This window comes from Lonchura striata, chromosome 10 (assembly GCF_046129695.1).
Source record: "Lonchura striata isolate bLonStr1 chromosome 10, bLonStr1.mat, whole genome shotgun sequence".
Classification (NCBI taxonomy): Eukaryota; Metazoa; Chordata; class Aves; order Passeriformes; family Estrildidae; genus Lonchura; species Lonchura striata.
In genome coordinates, this window is record NC_134612.1 from 9,765,478 (window position 1) to 9,792,685 (window position 27,208).

A 27,208-nucleotide genomic window follows, 5' to 3' on the forward strand; every position below is an offset into this window, starting at 1 on the left:
TACCTTTTAAGACCAGAAGTGAGGTGTGAAAAATCCTAATCTGTGAAAAAAAGGCTGAGAACCATAACATTATGGGCTAATCATAAGTGCTTGGAATTTAACTCCTTCTCAAAGCTGGCTGAAAATTTGGTTTCATAAACCTGTTTTGTGAATGCAAATGGTGAGCTATATTGCACATCTATAATGAAAGATGGGAATGTTCTGGGGACCATCTAAAGCAAATTCCTTTGAACAGTGCAACCAGCTCCTCTAAAGTCCTTCAAAATGACAAAACCAGTGACAACACAAAATATTCCTGAGGCAGTGGGATGAGAAATCTCCTACAATCTGAGATCAGGTATGGAAACAAGACAACCATGGGGAGTTTTTAAAGATAGAGCAATTTTTGACTTCTGGTGGGCCCCTAACTTTAAAGGAAGAACTTGTTGCTATTACGGTAAAGTGAAACAGACTCTAAATACTGACAATGAATATAAATCCCTATGCACCCTTCACAGTGCACCTGCTTCCCATATGTACCCTTCCAAATGAGATACATACCTTGTATTAACACCTAAGAGTCTAAACCAGTGCCAATTGGCTATCTATTTTTGGAAAGGTATCAATATTTTCACAGTGCAAAGCACATGTAGATCACCCATCATTACCAGTGATGTAAAAATACCAACATCAATATCAGTGGACTAGTGGTGACAGGGAATGCAGCTGGAAAACAGTACAGTGACAGGCTAATTCAGTGCATTTACATTTTTTCTAGATACAAACAGCTCTCAATAGGCAGCTGCAGACATGCTGTTAACCGTCCCCCCTCCTACCAGCCTTCAAAATTCAAACCTGATTAAAATCACCTAAAGCATATTAAAAGAAAAAAGATGTTAATTATAAACATAGCAAACCTCCCCCAAACTCTTGGTTTCATTTAAAATTAGATACTCACCTCTCTAACAAATAAATTTTCTGCTTTTTGTTCTGCATCTTCAGGTACAGAAGGATACAGTGTCCTGATTTCCAGTGAAATTGTGTCTATCTGAAAATAAACAAAAAAATATGCAATTTAGTCAAAGCCAAACAGAAGAGCAGTTTTGTCTTAGGAAGAGGTTAAGAACCTTGTTATCATGGCTTGTATTTTTCAGTTTGTCCTGCAGCCAACACACATGCATAACAACAATTGCAACCCAGCTCCTGCCCACACACACTATTCAATACTATTAGCTAAGGCATTAATTATGAGCAAGAACAGTGTTCAAGTAGATTTCTGGGAATAAAACTGTTCCAAGCAAAGTTCCTTCAGTCTCTGAGGTTTCTGATAAAAAAAAAAATCAAGTCTTCCTTACATCCTCTCCCAGACACACATGCCAAATCCAACAGTGATACTCTCTTCCTCCACTTCCCTTCTCCACCTCATGCTTTTTTGGCAAGGAATGTGGAGACAGAACTAAAAGCTTTGACTCTTTTGAAAGGAGAAGAGAAACAGAGTTGCCCCAGGAAGCTGCAAAAGGAGTGCCACAGATCAGCTCAATGGCTGGAAAGCAAGGAGTTCCAGGCAGCATTTCCTTGGAGGGACATTCCCACCTGTGGGCACAGGCAGCAGCACAGGGCTGACAAGGGACTCCTGGCACTGCCTGCAGCTTCTTCCAGCCTCCACAAATTAAGCCCTTTTTTCTGAAAGCAGCTGCTGGCTGAGCTGTCTTGTCAGGCTCCAGAACAGGAAACCACAGAGAGAAGTGGATCTCCTGAAGTTCTCACAAGGACCCAAGCTTCTCTTGGCTCCCAGCAAGAGGCCAGGGCCACCAGCAGTGCCTGTGTGACCAGGGCACAGTGCTGGGGTCGGCCAAGGCAGCCACTTTACATGAGGAAGCTTTGGTGTATTTTCAATCAACCTACAGATTTGTCCCACTCATTTTCTGTGCCATAAGAGGAGAAAACAACTAAAATCAATGCCCAGCAGCCCAGATTATGCTCTCAGTTACAATGGAGTAATTCTGTCATTCAAGATAGCAAAGGACTGAAACCCAGACAAATCTGGCCACCCAAACACATTTTCTTTTCCATTACAGAAAGACCCAAGATTTCCAGAGGAAGGCCTGTGGCATGCAAGTTGTCTAGTATGAAGAATTGCCATGTACTAATTTCCTGAAGCAGCTTGCAATACCTACTGCATCTCTGGAGGCTCTCCTCCATATCCTCACCCTAAGACTAAAAGGTGATGTTTTCTCTCTATTAACTGAAGCACCCAAACTCTACACAACAAATGCCTGGATATTATTGACTGCATTTTTCCTTAGAGTTTACACGAACCACTCTGATTTCCCTCCATCACTTTCCACATGAGTAGTTATGGAAAAAAAAGCACATATCACTCAGGCAGAAACATCATGGGATTCCCCAAATTTCTGCTTCATCTGTAGAGCTCAGGATACAATATGATTAAACCATGGCTCTCACAAAAAATGATGGGGGCCTCATAGACACCAGAAAGTGAAAAAAATCCCATTGTTCTGACAAACTGAGCACAGTTTCCTACAAGTGGGTTCCTGGGCTCTACCCAGCTGTGTTACCAACGCCTGCATGAAGTGATTTACACAATCATTGAGTCTATGAGTAAAAGAGACAGAAGATAGAGAAGTATGAATTTTCAGGCCATGCTTAGTAATAAATGTCTGAATTCTTGGTTGCTTAGGGACTTCCCAGCAGTACTCACAGTCTCTGAAATCCACCTTATTCCCCTTACTTCACACATACGTGAATGACATTTTAAGCAGTAAAGTTTTTAAGCAGTCATGACAAGACACGACCCCTGAGCACAGCTGGAAAGCCTGGGGTGCCCCTGTGGCCCACAATAAGGAGCTTGTCCCAGAGCTGGGCCCTGCAGCCACAAGGCACCATCCTCCCAGCACACACAGAGCCACTGCTCTCCCCAGACTGAGGCAGAGTGGGAGGCCACAGAAGAGATGTAATGCACCCTGCACCTCACGCTGACCCTGTCACGATGGTGAATAAGCTTCAGAGAGACCTGCTCTGCTTGCCCACAGCAAAACTTGCCTGCTCCATGCATTGCACAGAAAGTAGTTTCAAGTAGATTTTTTCTATAGGTAAGACATAGAGCAAGTAATTTTTTTTTACCTAATACAACACTTTTTTCAACGGATATGAACACACTGAGAGAGCTAATATTTGTATTTGTGGGGCCATTGTGCCTGCCTCTTCTTACACAGCCTGTTAAAAATACTGTAGCTGAACAAGACAAGTAACCCAAGCCCACTGTTCTTCCTGTGGAACAGTCCCCCACTGTCCTTCCCAACTAGACTGCACTTGAAACAAAGAACACAGCCCTACAAACCTGAGAAATTAGGTAACACTGGGCTTGTGGGTTTGTAGACTCTGACAAAGAGCATCACAGGTTTATTTACAAAGAATTGGGACATGGAAAATGTTGCATATTGTTATATTTAAACTTGTGTTAAAAACTACAAAGCACTTCCCTTCTAAGAACTGGTTATGTTTAACCACTTAGCTGCAAAAGCCTGGCCACAAAGGCTCTTCCTGTTCATAGTTGATTACTTTCAAAGTTAAACGCACTTAAAGGCTGATCAGGCATGGCATTATTCACCAAAACTGCTTTATTCAGAAAAGAACTATATTTCAACAATAAAATATATGCTTCTGAAACAGTCATCCAAAAAATCAGAGATTTTATTTAGAGAATTCAGTATTTATACATGTGCTGTGAATTTAGCCTCATTTTCTAATGTTTAGGCAATCATGGCAATTGTTTGTTCAACCCAGAGACCAATTAGCCTCTCATTTGTGCATGCAAACTGTGGTAATCAAATAATGCAGGTATCAGCCTAAAGTATTCAAGTCTATAATTCTTCTGAATTATTTTTAATTAATTTTATATAAATATCCTATATCTAACCATGATTTCTGGCGCTGCCAGGCTCATCTGCATAAGCTGTTGGCCCCAGGTGTTGGAGCTATAAGGTGCAATTTCACTAAGCACCTTCTCTTGCCACATTCAACTTCTACAGTGAAGCACATAAGTTAATACTGCTTCTTCTCAAACACTAATTAGGAATAATGTTTTCAGGCAGTGACTACTTCCCAGTGGCATGGTGAATTTAGCATTTGAAAATGGAGTTCAAACTCCATTAGCCATTTCCAACATTTTCAGTCTCAATCTATTCCGAACAGCTTTTAGTCTGAAAGAACGTTAGCAGTGGTTAAATCTTTAGAGGGATGCAGCAACAACAATGATATTTACTTCCTGCAAAGGCTTCCCTTCAGAGAGACCTAACCATACACGGACTGACATGTTCCTCCCTGGTAATGCTGAAGTTCAGGCTCTCTAAAGAAAAGCTGCTCAGCCCCACTTTCATCTAAGTCAAGAGATTTACTAAATGTTACCAAAACATGCAGTGACATGGTCCATCAAAATAAAAGAGAAGGCTAAGATGCAACTATGCTGTACAAATACCACGGTGCAGAGGCTGCTGTGGCACGGGGCTTGCTGACAGGCTGCAGTCCCAGCACAGACCTCACCACCTGTGTGGGGCCAAGGAGAAAGGAAAGCAGGAACAGAGCACATTTAAAGGACAGATTTGGCCCCATCACTCCCTGAATCACATTCAGTGTGAGCAGCTGTGCTTTGCCCACAGCTTGCTTTGCTGACTGTATTAGCTCTCTCTACTTAAACAGTTGGAGTGCCTCCCTAGGAGTCCAGATACCTCTCACTGTCCTGCTCCTGCCAGCCCATGCAAACTTGCATGTCAAGGATACCCATAACCCCATTAATCATGAGAGAAATGGACTCAATTTCTGCTCCTCTAAGAATGAGCAGATACTCACATGGAAAGTGGGAGCTAAATCATGTGCTATTTGAAGTAACTCATGATTTCACTACTGTAACTCTTCTGATCTTAGAAATAACAGTCAGGTTTTTAGGGTTTTTCCCAAGGAGGCTCCAAGACCTGTATTTCCAGCTGCCCCTATGGCACACACATTTCATGTTAAGTGACAGTGTCCTTGTCTTGCCCCCTCCCCTTACAGATGCATCTGGTTCTGTTATGAACTTCTGTATCCAAATGAACAACTTTTGTCCCTGCACAGCATCTAGAAAGTAGAGGTTTCACAACCTGAAAAACAGGCAGATTTTGGCTTTTGTTCAGAGCTAAAAATAAGAAGCTTGGAAACAATCATGCCTGCAGTGATGGCAAGTACAGCAATTTCACAACTCAGCCCCTCTTCTTCTAAGGCCTCTGTGATGCTTGGAGGGAACAGGGCTCCCAGGTGGGCTTTCAGAAGCCCAAAGAGTCAGAAGCATATAAAACTGAACTTCAATAGGTTTTGCATTATGCAGGCAAGTTTTGCCATCTCCAACCTGTCCTAGATTTAGGCAATGAATTATTGTTTCTATTGCGGGTTGAAAACCAGGCATTCAGCCATACTTATACAAATAGTTTAAAAAAAGTCTGAGTTCCGCTTTACAAACAGATTTAGAAAAATCATACATGAAAAGGAGGAACAAATTTTCATGACCCAGAGAGTTTAACATGCTTTTATACCATACAAAATCAAGTGACTATTAAATACTTTAATCTACCTTTCAAATACAATTAACTTATATTTATCAACATCGTATTAACATATTTAGCTACTAAACCTCCACACAAGAAAATCTATTAGCAAAGGAGTGCTAATCCTGCCAGCACTCCTTGCCACTAAGGAAGAGCAGCAGTGATTTTAAGCAAGACCTCAGATCTTGCAGATTTGAAAAGAGCCTGCTGGGTGTTTGGTAAATTTTCAAAGGATGGGAGAAAAGATAAAAAAATACCTATGAAAGGATACAGGAAGTATTTTGTTTGGATGTATGGCAGTGCTTAGGAGCAGCAGTATGACAAAAAATCCAGGTAACACTAAGATGCCAAAAGTTAAAGTGGGAGTGAGACCAACATGAAGGAAGGTGTACCACTTCCTGCATGGCTTCTCTTTTGGCAAACACAGTGGAGAAGAGAGAACCAGGAATCCCAGACAGCAGCAGCTCCAGTTGTCAAGACGAAGGTGGCCAGGTTGGGGGAACAGAAGATGAAGGAAGCACAGCAACCCAATGGTGAGGATGCAAAAATACCAGGATCATCACCAAGCTTTTTATAGGTGCAACAGGAAGCCCATCAACTCCCTCTCATCACCACCAAGTACAGTTTAAGCTCTGTACTGATGTATTGCTGCAGAAATTTCCACTGGCCATTATTTCACAGCACAGCAAGAGAAGGGAAATTTGTTCACGGGATCCAGGAATAGGTGAAAAATGAAGCTGAGCTGATATACTTTTTCTGAAATGGAAAATGGACTTTAGGCAGGCAAACAAGTTACAAGGAAGGAATTGCTAGGAAAACAAGAAGTGGAACTGGTGTGAATAAAGTATTTTTAAATTTTTAAGGGATTATTAAGCATGGTTACAAAAGAAGTGAAATATCTTTTTCCCAACTGGAATAAAACCAGAGAAGGCATCTGTAATGTATACATCTTGCACCCTTCTGTGGAGATGCTGGGAATGGAGGAATACAGTCTATCAGGCTCAGATTGATATAAAGAATTCTCTGCTGCTCCACAAACTTCACATAAGATGTTGGAAATGACCAACAGAACTCTTATGAGAATAACAGCATTTTCTTTGAATGCAAGTCAAAAAGAGAAACAAATCTGAGATGAAACAACAGCTACAATAATTCACCCATAACTGATGTACGTGGTGAACACGACAGATCCAAAAATAGGAAATCATTATTAAAAGCAGAATTTTCTCCTATGTTCACTACTTCAGCCAACCCTTTTTGTTAAGGTTTTACTCTGAAAAGACTTTTGCCCATAGGATGTGCTCACCCACAGGCCCAAACTGGGGCTGTATCAACACTGAGACGCAAAGTCTGCAGCAAGTGTAATCATTAGCAGTTAAACAGAGCTGGCCACCATTTCCTCAGGCATTATCACATTAAATCCCACTCAGAGCCAGCCTGGGTACCTCCTAATTCAGTCAGACGTGGATCTCTTTCTACTCAAATGGCTGCCCCAGACTTTTGTGCTCAGGTATTATTTCAGCAGGAAGGATCAGGACTGTAAATAGATACTTTGCAACTGAAAAACCTGCCTGGGACAAAAGCCCTGCAGTCCTGTCTGGTGACATAGGCTCTTGCCACTGACACTGACTTCAAAAGGAGATAACAAACACGAGAAAGGTTTATTGCAAAGATATGGACCTTACCTACCATGGCTTTTGATATTCTGTGAGTACAGACCACCACTCTACTATGCAACTACCCCTCTCATCTGTCTTAATCTATTTTTTACTATTATTTTTTGAATTCAAATAGATTATGCCAAATAGTTGCAACACATAACACAGAGGACACAAAATAGAACTAGCTTCTAAAAATCCAGGCAACAAGTGCTTGAAATAAAATTAAAATAAGGATATGAAAATATGCTTGACAGACAGAGGTCTTCAGCAGTAGGACAAGATCCTTCTTTCACTGAGATTTGCTCCATGGACTTGAGCTCAGTTACTCTAAATCAAAGGGCTCAAGGGCCTTTTGACAGCACACAATATGTCTAGTCAGCTTTGTAATGCTAAGTTTCTATTTCATAAATTGACAAATGTGCAAAATGGATAAAGGAATTAACAATAAAGAGGAAATCTATTCTGTTTAGCTTCTCTCAATCCCATGAGCACATTAACTCAGTTAATGCCACCAAGGAAATAGAGCCATTTAGTAAAACAAAGCAGTCAATTAGATTAAGCTGCCCTCTTAGGACAGTAGCTGTGCCATGAGCTGATGGGAAGGGCCCTCACAGAGCAGCTACAGTTGGTCACAAATTGAAATGTCTTTCCATTAGAGAATGCCTATTCATCAAAACCTAAATGTTATACAAAGATGGGGTGACTTTGCAGAAGCTGCTGCTCAATGCAGGCAATGTGCCCATGCACTTGCCTGGCAACACAGCTCCCCAGGCACCCCTCTGAACACCCCAGCACTGCCCCCAGAGAGCTGCCCTGGGCCTCCAGGCTCTCAGTGCCTGCAGTCTGCTAGGACAAGCAAGGGGAAAGCCAGGATGAGGTCAGGAAGCTCCATGGCTGTGGGGTCAGGGATCCACTGCTCCTCAGTGTTCCACCATGAGAGCTTTCCTCAGCACTAGAGACTATATCTAATGCCCAAATACATCAAACAGAACAGGATCAGAAGTTACAGATTAAATTAGACTATAATAGTATGGAAAGATTCTAGGACTGGCCAAACTAATACTGTGCTGAGCAAACAGACAAGTATACATTATAGAATAACATGTTTTGTGGGTTCCTGAATATCTGTATCTGGGAACAACCAGGCCTTCAAAATGTATATAATCTTGAGCAGGAAAGTCATGCATATATAAACGTCAGAGGAAAAAAAAAAACAAACAACAAACCAAAAGCCAAGTGAATTTGGTGGGAGGGAAGTATGGCATTATGCATGAGTTAAGAAAATCTTAGAGAGCCCTCGGACAATTTCTGGCTCTCCCTCTAGCAGTGGAGATTAAATCAATGAACAAAGCAAACCTAAGCAAAGGAAAAAGGAACAACACATATTTGCCTTGTACTTACTGAAAAGTCATCATCAGGAAATAATATCAGATCCTTAAACTGGCTGTCCCCAATATTTTTTTCGATTTCTGTGATAACAGCTTCATAATCCAAAGGCTCCAAGAGTTTGGGTTTTTCCTGCTGTGGGAAAAAAAGAAAAAGATCAGGTGATCTCTTTACACATAAATTTGCTTTTCTCCCCCTTCATAAATTGAGGTCTGTGGCATTTTTACTTCTGTACACCAAAGCATGAATAACTTCTCCTTTCATTCTATTTTGCTCAGCTTGTTGCATCTGAGCTCATGCATGAGAGTGAAGTGAGGAAGTTGGGTCACTTGTAAGAGCCACTCTCCATCTCAAAACTCCAGAGCAATCTGTCAGCTCATTACAGAGACTGAAACCACCATGTTAATCAACCTGGAAGTCTCAGGGATTCTTCCTCTCTTTCTTCATAAATACATCAAGAAAACTGATGGACACAGTTTGAACTGAACAAAGATAGGACTTTGAGCTGATATGTTTCAGAATAAGAAACCTACTTATTTCTTCACTGTCTTACACAATTCACCTTTTGAACTGCTGGCAGCTTGTGAAAGGCACCATATTGTTTTACTTGGTAATAATCCAAGGTTGTTCTCCTGGGATAAACTATCTGGCTTCCACATCCACAGCTTCTCTTGTCAGAAAGCAGGACTAGTATCATCATAGCAGAACTACAAATGCCTGAAACAGCAGTAAAGTAAGAAACTACCACAGGAAAAAGTAAAGTCACAGTGTCTTGAAATACAACCCAAAAATAGAAAAAGAGAAGCCTGGCTGACATGCTAGAATACATTAAACAAATGAAGAGTCATGTACTAGAGTGAGAACATTTGCTCAATTCAAAGATGCAAGCATCAGGAAGAGTGAATGAGAAAGGGCAAGAAAACTGCCAGAAGGGATGGAAATGAAAGTGATGAGAGAGAAGAAGGACGCTAGTGGAAAGCAAATGCAGAAACATTTACTCTCTTAGTCTGATTCAAAAGAGGACATTAGATAAGTAGTATTTTATCCACTGTTCTTCCATTGGGCTAATCAGAATTATATAAAATTTTCCTGTCTTCCCTAAATCAAAACCAAAGTGCATTGAAAAAGAAAGCATTGACATCTCCATAAAACAAATGTCTCAAATGAGATTGTCCATCGTATATGTTTTTACCTATCTCATTCATGTGTGGTCCATTATACATATAATGATTCAAATGTAATAGTCCCTTGTCTCTTTTGACTTTGTCCTAGAAAGTTCTTGTTTATTCTGTAATCACAGTCATCTCAAGATCTTTTATGAACATTGTTTCTCTTCTGTATTGAGTCCAAGACTCCCCTTGCCATCAAATGCATCTATGAATAGCTTAATTAAGTATCAGTAACACAGCCACACAAATTAGATTAAAACACAGGAATACACATGTTCTTCGAAAATTATTCAATTGCTGAACAGCTACTGCAAGAATCACAAAATAACTCAGGACCTCTGCAGGTCATCTACTCCAACTTTGATGCTTAAAGCATCAAAGCTCCACCAAAGTCTGGCAAGTCAATTAAAAGAGTTACAACTGCTCCTTTAGCAGTTCAGTTACCTCTCTTTTTAATCTATTAACTCACACTTCCATTTGCACACTTAAGAGTAATAAACTTCTAAAAATCATTACTGTTTAGCATTCACAGGCCACAAACATGATCTACTGATGCCGAGACATTAAAGGATTATAAAAGACAGGCAAGATCAACATGTAACTGTAACAAATCAAAGAAAACTACTTCAATGTTTGATTTAGATTCTGTAACAGGACTGGATTCTGGTTTTGTGATGTCCAGTTAAGAAGGAGCCCTACTAGGATATAAGATTTCATGTGAACTCAGCCACATCACCTTAAGCTGTCCCAAGCCAGTACTTAGCCCTGGCCTGGCCCAGCTGACACACAATGATCCAGCCCTGCTCAAGGAGCTCTTGGGTTCAGTATCAGCCATATCCCTTAGGGAGATCTCTTCTGTCTCGTGCTGACAATGGCTTCCCACAGGAACTTAATGGGGTCACTTGGCCATGTCACACAGCTTGCTCTCATTTCCTTCCAAACTGTGTTAAGTCACTGCAGTATCTTTTTGACAGGAGTATCAGACTTTTTGTCATTAAACCTGTCACTGCATCTATTTATTAAATATTACTTTATACACATACATTTCAAGGAGGTAGAAACACGAAAACACCAGTGCACACTGAGTGTACCATCTATGCTGTACCACTGATTTTGGCAATGATACCTAGGCCTGAATGAAGTTCACTCAGTTCAAGTTCAGCAGAAAGCAAATCTGTAGTAGTGCAACTTCAGTAACCTTATAGCGACCATTTACCAGAAAACTCCAAGTAAAAGAAATATATGCACAGACATTTATGAGGCATCAGTGCTTCTCAAAGGCATTTTTCCTATGTAGTAGTTTCACTAAAACATGAACATTTTCTGCAGAAAATTTGTGATATTGACTACACTGATAACGCTCCCTTCCCAGAACTGATACTATCAGGCTAATGATTCTGCAACAATCTCAACTCTTAGTAAGACAGATATGCTACTGAAATCATAAAATGTCTGCTCTCCAAAACAAGACATGTGTCAACACAATCTCAAGCAAACAAATGACATAAGTAGTCACCTTCCTATTGAAGTTGTAGACTAGGGAAGAGCTGGGAAACCCCAGAAATCTTGGGACTTCTCTTGAAACACAGGGAAATCCCATAAAAATGTGTAGCATTTGCAGGTTTTCTACGCCTGTGGAAACTACCCTTTTTGCTGGGGCTGGCAGAAGGAAGAGAGGTATTCCTTCTTCCCCCTGGAAACCCCAGTAAGGTTGGGGTGAACGCAGCTACATCCCCTCCAAAAATTAATACTCTGCATATGTTGGGATGCAAGTGGAGGCAGGGTAAGCTATGCCACATTGTCCTCTCTTTGCTCTTCAGAAACCAGCAATGCACACAAAGCCATTGCTGAAAGCTGCCCTAACACTCCAGGGGGAAACTTCTCCTTGGCAGCTGCAAGGTCATTTACATGAGACAAAAATACAGCTCGAGAAAACCCTGAAGCAGAGGAACACAGTAAGCATGAACATCACTGTTCCCACAGCACTAATTCTCCTACTCTCAGTGCTGTAAAGGGCATGATCTGATGGAAGCATTTTAACAGATGTTAACAGAGAAGTCTTTGGAGAAACATTACACATCTGAACTAAATACAAATAGATATGACATTATCAGACCTACTGCAAAACTTTTCACTGAAGCACTTCAATATTTATGCTGATGTTTTTCTACTAATTCAATAAAAATTACATTCTTCCTTCCATGTCAGTATAGCAAAATCCCATGTAAAATGCAATACTGTATTATGCCAGCTCCTATAAATCATACATGCAAGTAATAGCCCATCCTTGTCAATACAGTGGCTGCAGAGATAATTTAGTCCATTCCCTGCCAGCAGCCAGCATGATAGTATAATAAACATGATGCCTCTCTTCATCAATTCTGCATGTTCTTACAGACCATAATACTGCTCTGTGGGCACTGACTCCATCCTTTGCAGAGCCACTATGTGGACTTGGCAAGGCTCAGCAGCGCAATGCTCATGCTGCAGTTGTGATGGGGAGTGGCAGCTGGTTAGTTAGCAGCTGATCTCTGCTGCTGTGTGGTGGCTGCTCGGGTTTTTCCTCCCAAGCAGACAGAAGCAGTGATGTTGGAATTAGCAAATTCCTCCCTGCAAGCACTAGCAGAGATCTGTAAGTGAGTGGGGGTGATTTAAAGCTAATTTAATAACCACAGCACTGCCTCTTCTCAATTTAACTTGTCTGTTCTTTTTGGAAACAGGCCAACCTGGCAATCCGTGCCAAAATCGAATTCTGCTGGCTTGGATTTCTGTAATGCTTTTTATATTCCCCATCTCAAGTGAGTAATGAATTTAGTTGTGCTGAAATGGTTGTGAATACATCTAGTAAAAAGTCACTCTCAGACTCCTCACCTGCTACAACATTCTCAGCAGTACCATTTACTTCACACCCTGACAGTATAGTGTAGCTTTGGATGTTGTTAAGCCAGCTTTTCCACACTCCTTTGGAACACTGGAGAGATGTTAAATCAGAGCCAATACCATAGGAGGACAATATAGTTTCACAGGGGTGAAACCAGCCATGTTCCACCAGTGATATATGGCTTCACTGGCAGCATCTTCTGGTCTAGGTAAAAAAAGATTATATTTCCCAGTAGTAACTACCCAAAATAGCCCCATAAATGATATTACAGAATTAAATATGGTACTTGACTTGCTTCCAGATGCACAGACATTGTACACTGATGCTAGTACCCATCTTTTCTTCATAATTATATCTCATCCTCCTAAAGCTGCATTTCTGTGAACGCTCTATGAAGGAGGAAACGATGTAACAGAGACCAATAGTCTCTGAACAGTCATCCCAAGAACTTCCCCATTCTAAAAATAAGCTAGACTAACTGCTATGATTTCTAAGCTTTAATGTCATATTATTCTAACACCAAGTCATAAATATCTAGAATTTATTGAATTTAATAGAGATGTTTAAATTAATTCTTTCTCTTCCACACAACAGGAAGAAAAAAATTAAGGAAAAAGATAACAGAACAAGGTTGATGGACTTCAGTTACCTGGACTTTAGTTGCCCTAACCCTATCTCTGTGATAGGAGGACCCATGCTCATAAAGAGAGTCAAAACTACTGTGATCAAGATCAAGCAAGACTCAGATTTTATATTTCATCCAAGCTATGGCTTGTCAAAAATGACCATTCTAATATACATCTGAAATACTGAAATGGGCACTTGAAAGAGAAAAGACCACTTACTAAAACAACACCTTCACCTTCCTTCATTTTTTTAGACTTCTTAATGATATTATGAACCAAACCAAATCCCACCAAAACTCACAACTGCTTTCACACTGCTTTTACACTGCTTTCTAGGATGACACCAATATGAAGTGTTTCTCACACTCCTTTGTTCTTCTTTTCCTTTCCCCAGTTAAACACAGTGTCTCTGATATAACATGTCTTTCTATGTTTTCATATGGTTAATATATGTAGCTAATTATATTCCACCAGGGCAGGCCGACTTCAATTGAATATTTCTTTGCCAAGCCTGTCCAAACTGAAGCTAAAGAACAGCCAGAACTCCATGACTTTTTGAGAAAATGTGGCATAAAGGCTGAATTTTAACCCTGCCTCAGATATGCCAGAGCTCCAGCATGCCCAGCAGTTCTGAGATGTGCCACCTGCAGCTGCCTGAACGCTCAAGGAGCTGAAGCTATAAAACAATTTGGGTTTTGTGCAGCCACCAAAACTTGTGCATTTCTGTAGGACCAATGTATGTCTCTATCCAAAGGGCAGCAGTTTGGTGCCTGTGAGAATTCCATGGGAAGGATATCTCCATTGGGTGAACCTTTTCCCCACCAGATCATGGGGAAGCAGCCCAAGACCCCGTGTACGGCTGGCAGGAATCCCATGGCAGCACTTGTATCCAGGGGAAACAGATAGCACAGCCACTCTGGGATTAAGGGGTTCCCAAGAGCGTCCAGCAGCTGAGCTGGGAGTGACAGCAACCACCCACTCAAAATGCTTCACCCCACAGGCCTGCCCTCCCTCTGCTCCTGCACACTCTGCATCATGTAACAGATTTCCTTTAAGGAAAGTAAGTTTTGCATTTCAAGCAAAGGGCAGGCAATTCAAGGTCTGCAAAGGGTACCTGGAGTATCGGGAGGCACAGCCAGAACCAGCAGGCAGATGGTCTCTCCTTTTGATTCAGATCTCTTCTTTATGACTGCTTGGCCTGTTCTGCATCTATTTACAGTCAACAAACTGTCTGGCCACATTACAAAGGTTTCCTTTGGCTCAGTGTGTCATTCACAGTCAACAAATGTATTAAAATTAGTGGTACAAGGAAAATTTTCTCTGACACACCCCCTCCCACTTTGAAATACATTCACTTGTCAGGTCCAAAATGTTTAATTTGTCATGACTTTCAATAAACCTTGGAGAATTGCACTTGGAAAGAATCCAGTCAGGGTAGTACAGCACAACTAATATACTCTTCAGTGTCAGCACTGAAGCCAACGTTCCAATAAATTTCATTAAGGGGCTTTCCAGTTCCCACACAATTCTGCTAGAGAGAAAATCACAAAGAATTATGAAGAATCCAATCCCCAGTTCCTAGTGCTTCAGAAATTACTTGACAAAGTGCTATAGTACCCATCAGCTCAAGCAGAGCAAAAGAAAGGAAACCTGTTGAAGACCCTTCTTGGAATAACAATGGTGAAAAGTAATTTTCAATCTTTAAAGCCTCTTTATTCAAAGAAAATTGTGATACCAGTAAGTGACCTGCTTGACTAAATAAGAATTTGTACAAATACAGCTGGGATAGGATGAATCCTAGTTGCTTACATTACCATTGTTTTGTGCATCCCCACCTATGTAAGTCTACTTTGTATTATGTTCCAGCTTTAAACATTACTGTAAGATAATTCAGCATGTCTTGAAAAACAGAAACACTTCTCATGTGGATGAGCTAACTCAAAACTTTCATGTCAACTGATGGTCCAGCTGGAGCCCTCGGAGCCTTCAGTGGCACACGGCGCTGCTCCAGCACGGCGAGTGGCCAGAGCTAAGGCTGCTCAAACCACAGAGATCTGCTCTCAGGCACCTGGGCGTGACCCACTCCTTCTAGCACCTCCTGTTTCTCAAGACAGAATTTATTGTACTTTTCATTATGAATTTTGAAAGCTCCAGCCTTCATAAAACTACCTCCCTCATGGTTAAACTGTGGAAGCCACACAGGATTGTTGGTTCAGCAAAGCACCCAGCTGGGGGGCGAGATGACATGCTTTGTGCTGTGACTCAGTCACATGCATTTCCTGAATTCTGCTTCCCAACCATGATTGTGGCACCTGGCATTGCAGCCTTGTGATTCTGGAATGTCCATCTTCATGGAATAGCACTTGTCCTTTTAGACAGTTAATAAAATTATCAGTACAATCTGCAAAAAACATTCAGGGTAACATGGCTACAACTTACTCATTCTCTCTGCTTATGCACTATCTTGAAACTCTCCTTAGGAAGATTAAAAACCTTAATTTAATCATAAAACTACTAAAATCAGACACTGACAAGAAAGTGCTAAGTTTTAAATTTGGATTTAACTGGTTGGCTTTTCAAAATGTCAAGAATAACAACTTCTAAATAGTGAGGACTTCTGAAGCCTAGACTAAATATTTGCCCATAGGTCACCTCAGGGGAAAAACAAGAAAGTTTTGTTAAGCATCATAAGTTTTTTTTTTTTTAATATAATTTACATAGACCTCTAACCTAGCAACACCCAGCCACTTTCTCTCCCCTTACCTGACCTAAACCTGAAAAAAAAAAAAGTGCAGTTTTACCAACAAAAGTCTTTCTTTGAATCTATCACACAAAATCTATTAATAAAGAAAGCAAACAAAAGCCAAAGACAAAATTTACTGCTCTTCACGCAAGAATCTGAAGAGACAGGTAGGATATGGTAGAAGGGGACTGGGCAGAAAGGATGGGAACTGTGGGGGAGCAGAGAGGAGCTGCCAACAGAGCTGGAGTGTTCTGCTCAGGCACTTGCCTCGTTAGTGATTACTTCAGTCCAGGGAAGGAAAAGGGCATTGTCCTGCCCTGGGCACCACAAAGGGGATGCTGGAGTGAGTCTAGTTCAGCTCTTCTGGGGATATGCTTTGCTTCATGTCTGCTTCTTCCAGCAGAGTTGCAGGTGGGCAGAGCCCCAAGCAGAAATGTTAACAACACCAGCCTGAAAACTGCATGCAGTGGATTTGACCAAAACTTGTCAGCTTCCAGTATAAAGTTTATGTAAACAGCACTTCTGAGTCTGTTGGAGCATGCATGCACACACATACATATACACACACATATATATGTGAAACTTCACATAGACAGTCTTTGTAGGCTCAGGAAAATCTACATTTAAAGAAAAGATACTCCCAGTTTTTGCCCTTAAGCAGCACTCCTAGCAGGGGCAGAAGCCCAGCTTCAACACATGTAGCATCTACACAGCAATAGCAGAAGTGAATAGAGCAACAGGCAAACTGGTCCCTTCCTTTTGTGCAAATTGGAAGAATTAGGGAGACCCAAGGTTATCAGTGTACAGGTTCAGGGGAAGTACAAAAAGAAGGATGTGCCAGGTGTTCCTGCCTCATCCACCCCACCCCAAGGTTCATCCAGCACAAATTGTCTGCTAAAATGGGATAGATTTTACATAACACCATGCGCAGCACAGGGTTGTCTTTAAAACAGTTTTATTTACTTTGAAATTTAAGATTTCTTCTTAGCAGTCTTTGGTTTTAGAATACATAGAAGAGTTTGTTTTTCAAGGACTGAAGGGAAAGCTCTGTCTGTTCATTAGATCACACTATGATACTAAAGACTTTGATCACTATTATATGTCTGATGAAGCTGCAACGCAGTGCAAACATCCATTGTTAATTTTCCATTAAAACCTAAAATTTAGATTTATGAAGACCTAGACATGTCAACTAAGCAAACAACTATTTTGAAAAGGGTTCAACAACTTCAGAAGCCCCTGAAGCAAAACAACTAACAAAAATGTTTGCATTAGCTCTAAATAAACTTTTCAAAGATATCATTTAACTTTTAGAGTACTTAGTAATAAGTCACTGTCCCACAGGGCAAATCTGATGTATGGTGTTCTGCTTCATTTCACTCCGTGAATATACCTCTTTCTCTACTTCCACTATGGTTACTATTTCTTCACAAGTGATAGGTATTTCTCATGCTACATATCTGAGTAAATGATTTTAAGTATTTCCACAGAGGCTTTATCTGTAAAATTAACATCATCTGTACATGACCACTATAAACTCAGGTCTCATAATGACGTTATACTTGTAACTGTTTCCTTGACATCAACTCCCCTCCCGGTAAATTATCTGGTTATCAACGCATTTACACTCACAGGATGTAAATGAGAGCAAAATCTGGTCAACCACACTGAACTCTATCATCAACCTACTAACAATTAAAGCTAATCGGATAATAATTAGTCTTACAAAAAAAGAAGCATCCACCAAATAATGCGAGTCAATCAACAGAAAATACAGGTCTAAGAATAATATCTGAAGAAATGTACTCTTTGAGTAAGGTCCCTATACACAAAATCCTTTACAGCTGCAGTGGGAGCTGACATCACTTTGAAATCTGTGTGGAGGTGCAGAGAGGGCTGATGCATGAAGGAGAGATTGGCTGCTGGTTGATAGCAAAAAGTGCCTGTAGGCCAAAGATTTAACATGCTCCAATTATGAAACATTGGGCAGAAAGACACAGATTGCAAGGCACAAAAATAAAGCCAAGTGTGCCTGCATTTCCTAAGGGCTAAACAAACTACTGAGAAATACATCTACAGAGTAATATGACACAGTGACCCATCTTAGTCTATCTTATGTTTGAAAAGAACAGAAATCAGCACAGATTCCCCTGCTGAGCTGCGCAGCTGACATAGAGGAGCCATCCACGTCAGGGGAAGTGCAGCGTGACCCACAAGCTTCTGATGAAACAGGCTTGTATTCTATTTCTCATTACAGGCAACAGGCCCAGGGTTACAAGTGCTGTACATTTTAGGTCAAACTACAATGCAGTGTTGATATTTCTATTTAGAACCACTAAATTGAATGCTCAGTTCCTGTTATCTGAGGATACACGCAAAAGGGAACAAATATATTCCTCTTTATCTGCAGGCAGGCTGCCGACTTATTGTTGCCATTTGGACTTTATTTCCAACCATCCTTTCCTGTAAGGCTGCAACCACCTCTGATGAGCACTAATAAAGTCCAGTCAGGATTTGTATAATAATGACAAAAATCCCTCCTCACCAGGATTTAAGAGGGTAAGTCAAGTAAGCAGTGCCCACCTCCTACCAAAGCCCTGTGGACTGCCAGGGTTAGATGCTTTCAGCAGCACCAGCAGCTGAATGCAGCTGATTCCTGGGACCCTTGATCATGAAGCTCAAACATGTAATCTTTGACTGCATGCCAATAGCTCAGGGCAGCAGAAACTACACCATAAAGTAGCCTTGCCAAAAAGAGCCACTTCCATGTAAAGTGCCTATCTAAAAAGGCAGCTAGTCACAAGCAAAACCCTAACACTACTAGATGAACCACAAACAGCTTCACTGGTGACCAAGTGTTACAACTGCAAAGTTCTTTTCCTTCCTATTTAAAAAAGAAAATGAGAATACTCTTCTTGGTTGCATTAGCACCAATTCTGTTACACTGAACATGCTGAAAAGCCTCAAAAGTGCCCTCTGCACACACACACACAATTGCAAACAGAGCAATTGGATGAACAAAATGATAGAAGAAAACCAAACACCTCTTGCCTTGAGGAAAAGGATTGATTGTCTCTTCTTGGGGAAGCCATTAAATGTTTTATGAGCTAAAGCAGACTTTCAAGTGAAGACACTGAAAACCAGTCCTTGCCTAAGACTCCTCAACAGCAGGCTCTGAGCGTTTTACCTCTTGCTGTCTGCAGTTTCAATTTCAGCCAAGAAAGTTTAGGTACAACACAATGTGTTAATCAGTGGCAAAGCTGCTGTGTAGCCCATGGGAAAGAACCTCACCCTAGTTTTCCACCAAAGGTTCTGGAGCTTTCTCCAGTAGCTCCCTGCACTGTCTTCCTCCTCTTCCTGGCCTTGAGAGGTGCCCATCACAGATCACAAACTTGGAAATAGCACAGAGGAACTTTCCACTCCAGAAGCAGCACTATGAATTTTCATGGAACTTCCAGGCACTTGCTATAGGTGCCAGAGAGACTGTCAAACACTGCTGCTCTCAGAATGTTTCTGATCAGCAATGTGAGGCTATAAAAGTCTCCCTAATGTGCCTGAGTTCTGTAAACTCCTGAACTCCCTGTGCTTCTGTCTCATTCTCCAGTGCTCAGTCCCTAATTACAGACTGAATGAGGCTTGGTGACTCCTACATAAACAACAAGCAATAAATCCTACTTTTTCCAAAGTGTAGTCCTAAGAGTGACCAGCAATTTCTTAGCCATTTCTCAGAAGAGGTGGAAGAAGGGTGCATACTCACACAGCTTAATCTTTGAATTTCTCCTTGATTCACTCTCCTAGTGGTCTTTCTCTTCCTCCGCAGTTCACTGGCCTCCCTTCTGAATCTCCCACGAAAGCTCATTGTATTCGTAGGAATTATGCAGCCAACAAATATCTGTTTAAAAAGTGTGCTCCTGTAACCTCCTTCCTTCAGCAGCTTCAGCACAACAACTGGAAGCTGCATATGCTGTTCAAGGGAGAAGTAGGTCTAAAAGTTACATGCTGTATCCACAGTAACTGAACAGAAAGAAGAAGAAAACCAGCAATAACTCATTTCTTCCTGTGAACAACATTCTGCTATTAAGGCAAGAGCGTCTCATTAAACCATAAAAACACCCAGTCCCCACCTCTAATGCAAATCGAAATAGGAAGTTGTAGAAAAAACGCTGCAAGTGAACATCTATCTTTGTCTCAAACACCATTACATCCTTTCTCCTCCCCACTCTCCACGATTCGAAAGCCAAAACAGCTGCACTTTTACTTCATGTGTGTCTGTCTGCAAGATAAAAAAAGTCATTCACAGCACAGCCATCTCCTACAGAGCCCCTTGGCAGCCGACTTGGACCACAGAGCACGCAGTGACAGATTTGTGCTGCCAGGGCCATCTCTGCTTTTGCACTAAGGTAGCAGTTCCCCTTTCAAAGGAGCGTGAAACACCAATAAGAGGAAGAGCCCTGCAAATTCCTAAATTTGCAGACAATTAAAAAAAGAGAAAAACAGATAAATTAATATGCTAATGTCCAAAGTATATTTTTGGCTTGTAAAAAGCAGGGTTTAGAAGTGCTTGAACCTGCCAGCTAAGAACTTTGTTGCTTCACACCCGGCTCCCACCTCAGGAGAAGTAAAGCTGCCAGACTGAGCCTGCTCCCCAAATGCCCCACACATGGGAAATGCCAGCAGCTCCCCTTGCCCACTACCCCACACAGGGGCAATACTTGCAGCACCTTGGCAATGTAGAAGCCCTCACTCAGTGCCTCAGAACTGCAGTGGCAACAGGAGCAGTGGCATGGCCAGTGAAATTATCCTTAATTAAGGTAGGACACTCACCCAGTGCTCAGCTGTCTGAAGGCTGGCAGGGCACAAAGATCTTTTAAAACTGAACAAACTCCCTCAGTGTCCACACATGTGCAGACACACACACAAACCCTTTTCTTCTTTGCTCCAGCTGAGGATTCATCCTGCTGCAGCAGCAATGATGCACTCCCCTATGCACTCAGCCCTTAGGAGGCATGCATTAGGTTTTTATTTTTATTGAGTATCTGTGTGCATAGCTAGGACAAAAAGATAGTTTTTCTGCTTTTCATTCTGTATTTTTTGCCAATTGGACAATATGCACCATTCTCACAACTTTTTTGAATTAATGAATTACTCTGTTTGAGATCTGCAACTTTATCCTGAGCACCTTTTTTTTTTTCCTTTCTAACAAATAATTCTGAGTTGTACAAAATCTAGGAACTCTTTCACACATTTCTCAAGATTAGTAACATTTGATCCAAAGTAACAAACCTCTGCAGGAGTTCCAAGGATTGTTCCATATGGTAGGTTTCCATTCTGGGAGAGCAGAAACACAGCCCAGCACATCCTACCCTGAACATGACAAAACCACATCCATCTGACCAATTGCTTTCCCCTTCCAAAGTTAAAACATGGTGCTACTCTTGAATTAATCCCCCACGTCAGCATTATCTTTGTCATTCAGCTTTGCCTTTGAGAAGATCAACTCTTTTAAACTGAGTGCTACCAGCCTGCTGTGTGATGCCCTAAAACAGATTTCACTGTACTCCTACTTAGTGGTGAAAGGCATCTGTCTGGCCCTAGGAAACAAAAAATACAACAGAAACCTTTTGCCAAGGTATGCAGACATTTCAAGTACCTACCAATACAGAAGCACAGCATTAACCAAGCTGGAATCTCCCTTGTTTTCTCTCAAACTACCATGCTATCTCTACTGCAGTCCCTAGTGCCTCTCATGTAACACAGAACGTGGCTGCCAAGACCAGAGCTCCTTGCCAGAAGTTAAATTTAATGCTGGAATCATCAGCTCTGCTGGCTTAACTTTGGGCAGGTATCAGTTCCTCTGAGGCTCCTTTGCTTATCCACTCCTTAACTCAAGTGTCACCCAGAACAAGCAGAGTTCCATCCTTCCTTTCCCTGGCAAGGCTCTCCTCAGCTTCCTGCCTCCCACAGCACAGAGCAGCCTGTCCAGGGTGCCCTTCCCACTGAGATAAGGGTCACTAGCACTTCCTGAAACTTTAATGAACTTGAATTACTCCAAAATAACACAAAAGATGAACTTAGGTTCAAGCTTCCAGCTGGTCCTCATCCAGTTTACTCCACCGTCTTCTGTCCAAAAGATTTTCATTCCTAATATTATTATTAATCCTCATTTATTGTCATATCTCTGGCAGATAGGTTTTCATACTAAAAAATACTAAAATCACTGTATTTTCTCAACACTAGGGCATTAAATTTTGAAGCACTGAAATAACAAATCAGCTACAGCATTCACACAGAGATATGAACCAAAATAATAGCAAACAACTGCAAATAAAGACTCCACTTTCTTAGATCTGTTTTGGATGCAAATCCCTCTTGTAATGGGGAATAAAAAAAAACATTCAAATGTCTAATAATGCTTTGTCCTGTAGCAAAGTACAAAGGAAAACTTCATTAGCATCAGTGTGACTGTAAAAGATTTCCTAACTTTTCCTCAAGAGTTCTGTCTCTTCACTTAAAGATGCCATATAATTTAAGATTAATATAAAATTGGTTATGTTAATATGAATAAAGCTCCTGTACTGCTTTTAAATTCAGAACTATAATGTATAAGGTGAGAAGTATTATCACACCTCAAGCTTTTCTAAAAAGAGAGGTATTTGCCTCCAGGAAAACCACAAGCCTTGGTTTACATTTGTGAACTGTTGCACCCAATACATAGTGTCAAAATAAGGATGCTGAAGCCCTTCAAAAAAACATTCTGTTATGTAAAGTAATCAATTAAGTGTTTAATTGCCTTCTGCTCTGCTTTGTGGGACATGTTCATCTGCTCCCAGCAGTTTTCAGAAATGTATACATCTCTATATGGGAAGAATAATGATATTTGATATCTATGCTCCAGTTAAGGAAAAACTATGTATTCCTTTTTGCTGAGGGTCACAAGTTCTTTAGTAATCTTAATTCCTTTTTCCTCCATTTCTTCTAGAGTTTCTCATTTCCCTTTTAGATCTATTAATTGTCATGCTTCATTTACTTCAGTTTGAATTGTGATATACAGCAATATGTAAAAAATAGCATTGAACAAAAATTCACTGCTACAGTGCATCATGTGATCACTGGAAAATGCATTTTGATAGTGCTTTGCCAGGAGACATAGAAAGATACAAAAATGCAGCTCCTAAAGTGTGTATCTTCACTAACATAAAAGACACCCCAAACAGGCTGAATATTCACTGTGTTGCAAATAATCAATTCACCATACTGTCCTTCTGAAATAATACAATCTACCAACTCCAACCAAGCAGGATCAAAGACTGATACTTTTGTTTGTCACACTGGCATTTTTTTCCACCCAGATTTAGAGAAGAAAAAAAAAAATCTCATGCAAACATCAAATTCATAGCAAATTTCAGGGAATGAATGCTTCCCTTCAGCTCAAGACTTCTGTCTGGGAGCAATGCTGACCTGAACAGAGTGCAAGTCAAAACCACAATCTTGACTTATGCCAGTGTATAGATGAATAATTGTATAATCCTCAGGCCTTTTGTTTAACAGACATGAGAAAAAGTTTAATTAACAAATAAGAAAGCTCCTTTTGCTAGAACAAGCTGCATCAACTGCATATTATGCCTATGCTGAGGTTAAATTCTGAAACGAAACAGAAACTTTTCATAAAAAACCTTGTTTCATTTATAAGCTAAGGCCCCTGTGAAGACAGTGACACTGCCATTCAGTAAATCTGTGCAGCACAGACCAGTACTGAGAGATCTTCTGACACACTTAACATTTCACAACTTGGCAGAGCGCAGATAAGAACCTCCCCACCTCCCTTGAATGGCTTGTGGCACTTCCAGCACATCAGAGTCCCTGGTAGAACCACTACAATAAAGTCATAGAATAAAAACCAAAGGATGCCAGCTCTGCCCAACACTCAGCCCCTGGGCTAGAAGCAGAAACAATCCTGCACTCTGTGACCATCGTTACAGGTTGGCACATGGGCAACAGGCAGCTATTAGCTCAGGTACTGGGGAGAAGAAAAAACATCATGGTTCTTGGAGAGGGTCACGAAAAGCTCTTTATATTTTTCTTTTAAAATTTTAATAATATTTAATTTTCACATAATTTTCTCCAAAACTTGGAGATGTAGCTGGTGTACTCATCTTCTGAGGCCAATAATGAGGAGATTTACACAGTTAATATCCCACAGCATACAGGCAGTGCAGATACACAGGCTGATGCTGCTTTTCATGTTAATCCCCAGCAAGACCCCCACTACAGTTGGTGACACCCTGAAGAGGGCAATGCTGCCAGAAGCCAATTTTGTGTTTGGACAAAGTCAGCAGGACCAGATATTACACACTGTCCTTTCTGTGGTCACAATGCTCTCTAGAACACTGATTGCACTGAGTGGCCACACACTGGATGTGTTTTTTTCAGAAATGCAGAAAAATCTCCTAATGAGCCTGTGGGACTAAGGCTGAGGAGACAGGGACTGGACACCACATTCACCTCACCTGCATCATCGGGGCTCCATGAAGAGTGTGTGCTCTGCAGTGGTGTGTGACTGCCCCCAGAAACTGCATTTCCCAAAAGCTTCATCTTGGACAGGTAAAGCAGATGACTACACCAGGGCCAGGGACAGATAGATGCTTTTCACTAAGAAAGACCACAGAAAGCACCAGTGACCTCCATCCCAATCCCTTTGTCAAAGACTGAACGTTCTCTCTCCTCTCCTCCTCCCCTGTCAAAAAAAACCTCCCAAATCAAATGAAGAGGTTGTATTTTAGAATTAAATGCTCACTATTGATTCATAAACCTTTCACCATGTCCTTTAGAAAAATAAAAAAAGGAAAAATATGAAACCAAAGAAATGTAAACAGAAAGGTAAAAAACAAACTTAGCAAAAACTATGTCTAAAGCAACCTTTTGCAAAGGCATTCTGGTATTGAATCAACTGAAACTGAGTGACTTTTTTTTTGAGAAATATGACTCCACCTATGGTCTAACAGCTTAAGCTGATGCATGAAGCCTTGCATACAAACACTCCACAAAGCCTTTAGAGCAGCTGGTGCTTGCATTTTGCCCACACATCCATAAAGCTCACTCTGATCAGGCAAAGGGCTGGGAATCCATCACACTTAAAACGACATCAGCACACAAGGTGAGCTCTCCAAGGCAGGGGGACAGTGCCCCTGCATAAATATCCATGAAAAGCAGCCCTTCTATCTGTCAGAGCTCTGCTAACAGACCTTCCAGAGAGCACTCCCTGGTGTCAGAGACTCTGCCCGTGTCAATCCATCTCTGTTCTTCCCAGGCAGACTGTGTGCTGATCTCAGCCATTCCTCCCTCTGTGCCTTCACCTTCTCTTTGTGCCCCAGCTACCAGGGCAAGCACACAGAACTCCTCTGGGAGAGGCTGCTGGGTCTCTGCCCTGCATGCAAGGCTGGAACAGCCCCTCACTGAACTGCTGGTGACAGGAGCCACGCACAGGCTGTCTGTGCCTCGCCAGAGAATTCACCCAGGGCCAGAGGGGTTCCCGGTGGGGCTGAGGAGGAGGTCTCGGGACAGCAATTGGGCAGCTCCTGGCCTGATCACCCACAGCGCCCGATGGCCTGTCCCCAGCTCAACACAAGGGTGGCTGGTAACACCACACCCCACCTGCTACCCCTTGGCTGAATTCACAGCTCCTGAAGAACATCCTGCTGTCCTCCTGTTCGGGAAGCAGGCTCGGCTTCAGAGAACCCCGCTCTGCCCCACAGCCTGAGAATGCTGCTGGCCCTGCACACACCATCCTGCTCCCAGTCTGCCACCACCACATTTCTGTCAGCTCAGCCCACAGGAACACCGATGAACAGCAGCATCATTTCAGCAGCTTCCCAAGCTGGAAACCCACCTGCAGCTGGCACGCATATGATACATTCCTCTGCCACAGGGCTGAAAGAAAATGGAAGGGGCCTTGGAGAACATAATGATGGTCTCATGTACAGACAGCATCACCTCAGCTCTCGTGTCTGCTGCTGTTCCCCTCCTGCCCCGTCAGCCCTGTGGGCACGGAGCCCCGGGGAGCACGGGGAGCAGGCGCTGGCTCTGGCCGTGCTGCTGCCAGCCGGTGCCCTGTGCCAGTGCCAGGCTCCCCAGGGCACTCAGCCCCACGAGAGCACAGCTGAGCGCAGCCATCACAGCAAACCGGCCTGCGCTTACTCTCTCTGAGCAAACTAAATGCTGCTTCTTACACCAGCAATCAGGTTGGAAGCATAAACTTCCCATTAGAAATGTTGTCCTGCTGACGTGTACAAAAGCAAAATATGCAATTACTTTAAATTCTTCTTTAGCTTGAGCCATTGGGAAATTTCAAACAAACATTATGCCTTTTGTTTTCATCTACTTGGACTGGAATCAGCCCTTGATAGCAACACACAGAGCGATGAAGGGACATGAAAGGTGATTAAATAACTTAATAATCTGACTTTACACTATCTCCAGACAGGAAAATGCAGCTGTGACTTTGGCTCCTGTTGCTTGCTTTTCTGAATGTAACTTTAATCCTTTTTATTCAGGTCTATGCTATGCTACAAAAATTATTTTTTCGTTACTAAGAAAAACCTCAGATCAGACATCTGGTTTATAAAGAGAATCCACATTTTCACCCTATTTTCCAGCTGGAATAACTGAAGCAAAAGGAGGCTGGGTAACTCACTCATTTACTCAAGGTCAAAATCAACATCTACAATGCTATAATATTGATAGAAAATATCCTAGAATCCTCTTATTTTTTTCTAAACACTAAAGCACTCTCTCCTCCATACATGTGCAAGGTGACTCTACAATCATTATTGTGTTTGATATCATATATTTTAACTTACAATCAATGTCACAAATTCTGTATATCCTCTTCCAGTTCCTGTGGGTATCTCAAGCAATTAAAAAAACAACTGGATGTAATAATTCATCATCTGGATCCTATAATTGAAAGTAAATAATGGTATTTTGGAAGAGACAAAAAGTACACATTTCAAAAGCAAATAAACAAGATTATTTTCTCATTTTAGAAAAAAAAAAAAGAGGTGAAGTATAAAACTCTGCAAGTCAGATTTACATTAATTAAATTTGGTGTGTGGAAAAAAGAGAATGACAATTTGCATCCTTTTGGCATTGCCCTTCTCTTTTTGTTCT

General features: G+C 41.5%; 1 protein-coding gene across 1 annotated transcript in view; it reads right to left on the reverse strand.

The window, feature by feature from the left end:
- Positions 1-27,208, reverse strand: part of DOCK10 (dedicator of cytokinesis 10) — a 144,511-nt gene that overhangs the window by 79,973 nt on the left and 37,330 nt on the right. Inside the window, exons 2-3 of the mRNA XM_077785638.1 lie at positions 8,639-8,758; positions 938-1,027 (exon numbers count right to left, since the gene is read on the reverse strand). Of these exons, the coding sequence (XP_077641764.1) occupies positions 938-1,027; positions 8,639-8,758 (210 nt within the window). The remainder of the gene's footprint in view (positions 1-937; positions 1,028-8,638; positions 8,759-27,208) is intronic.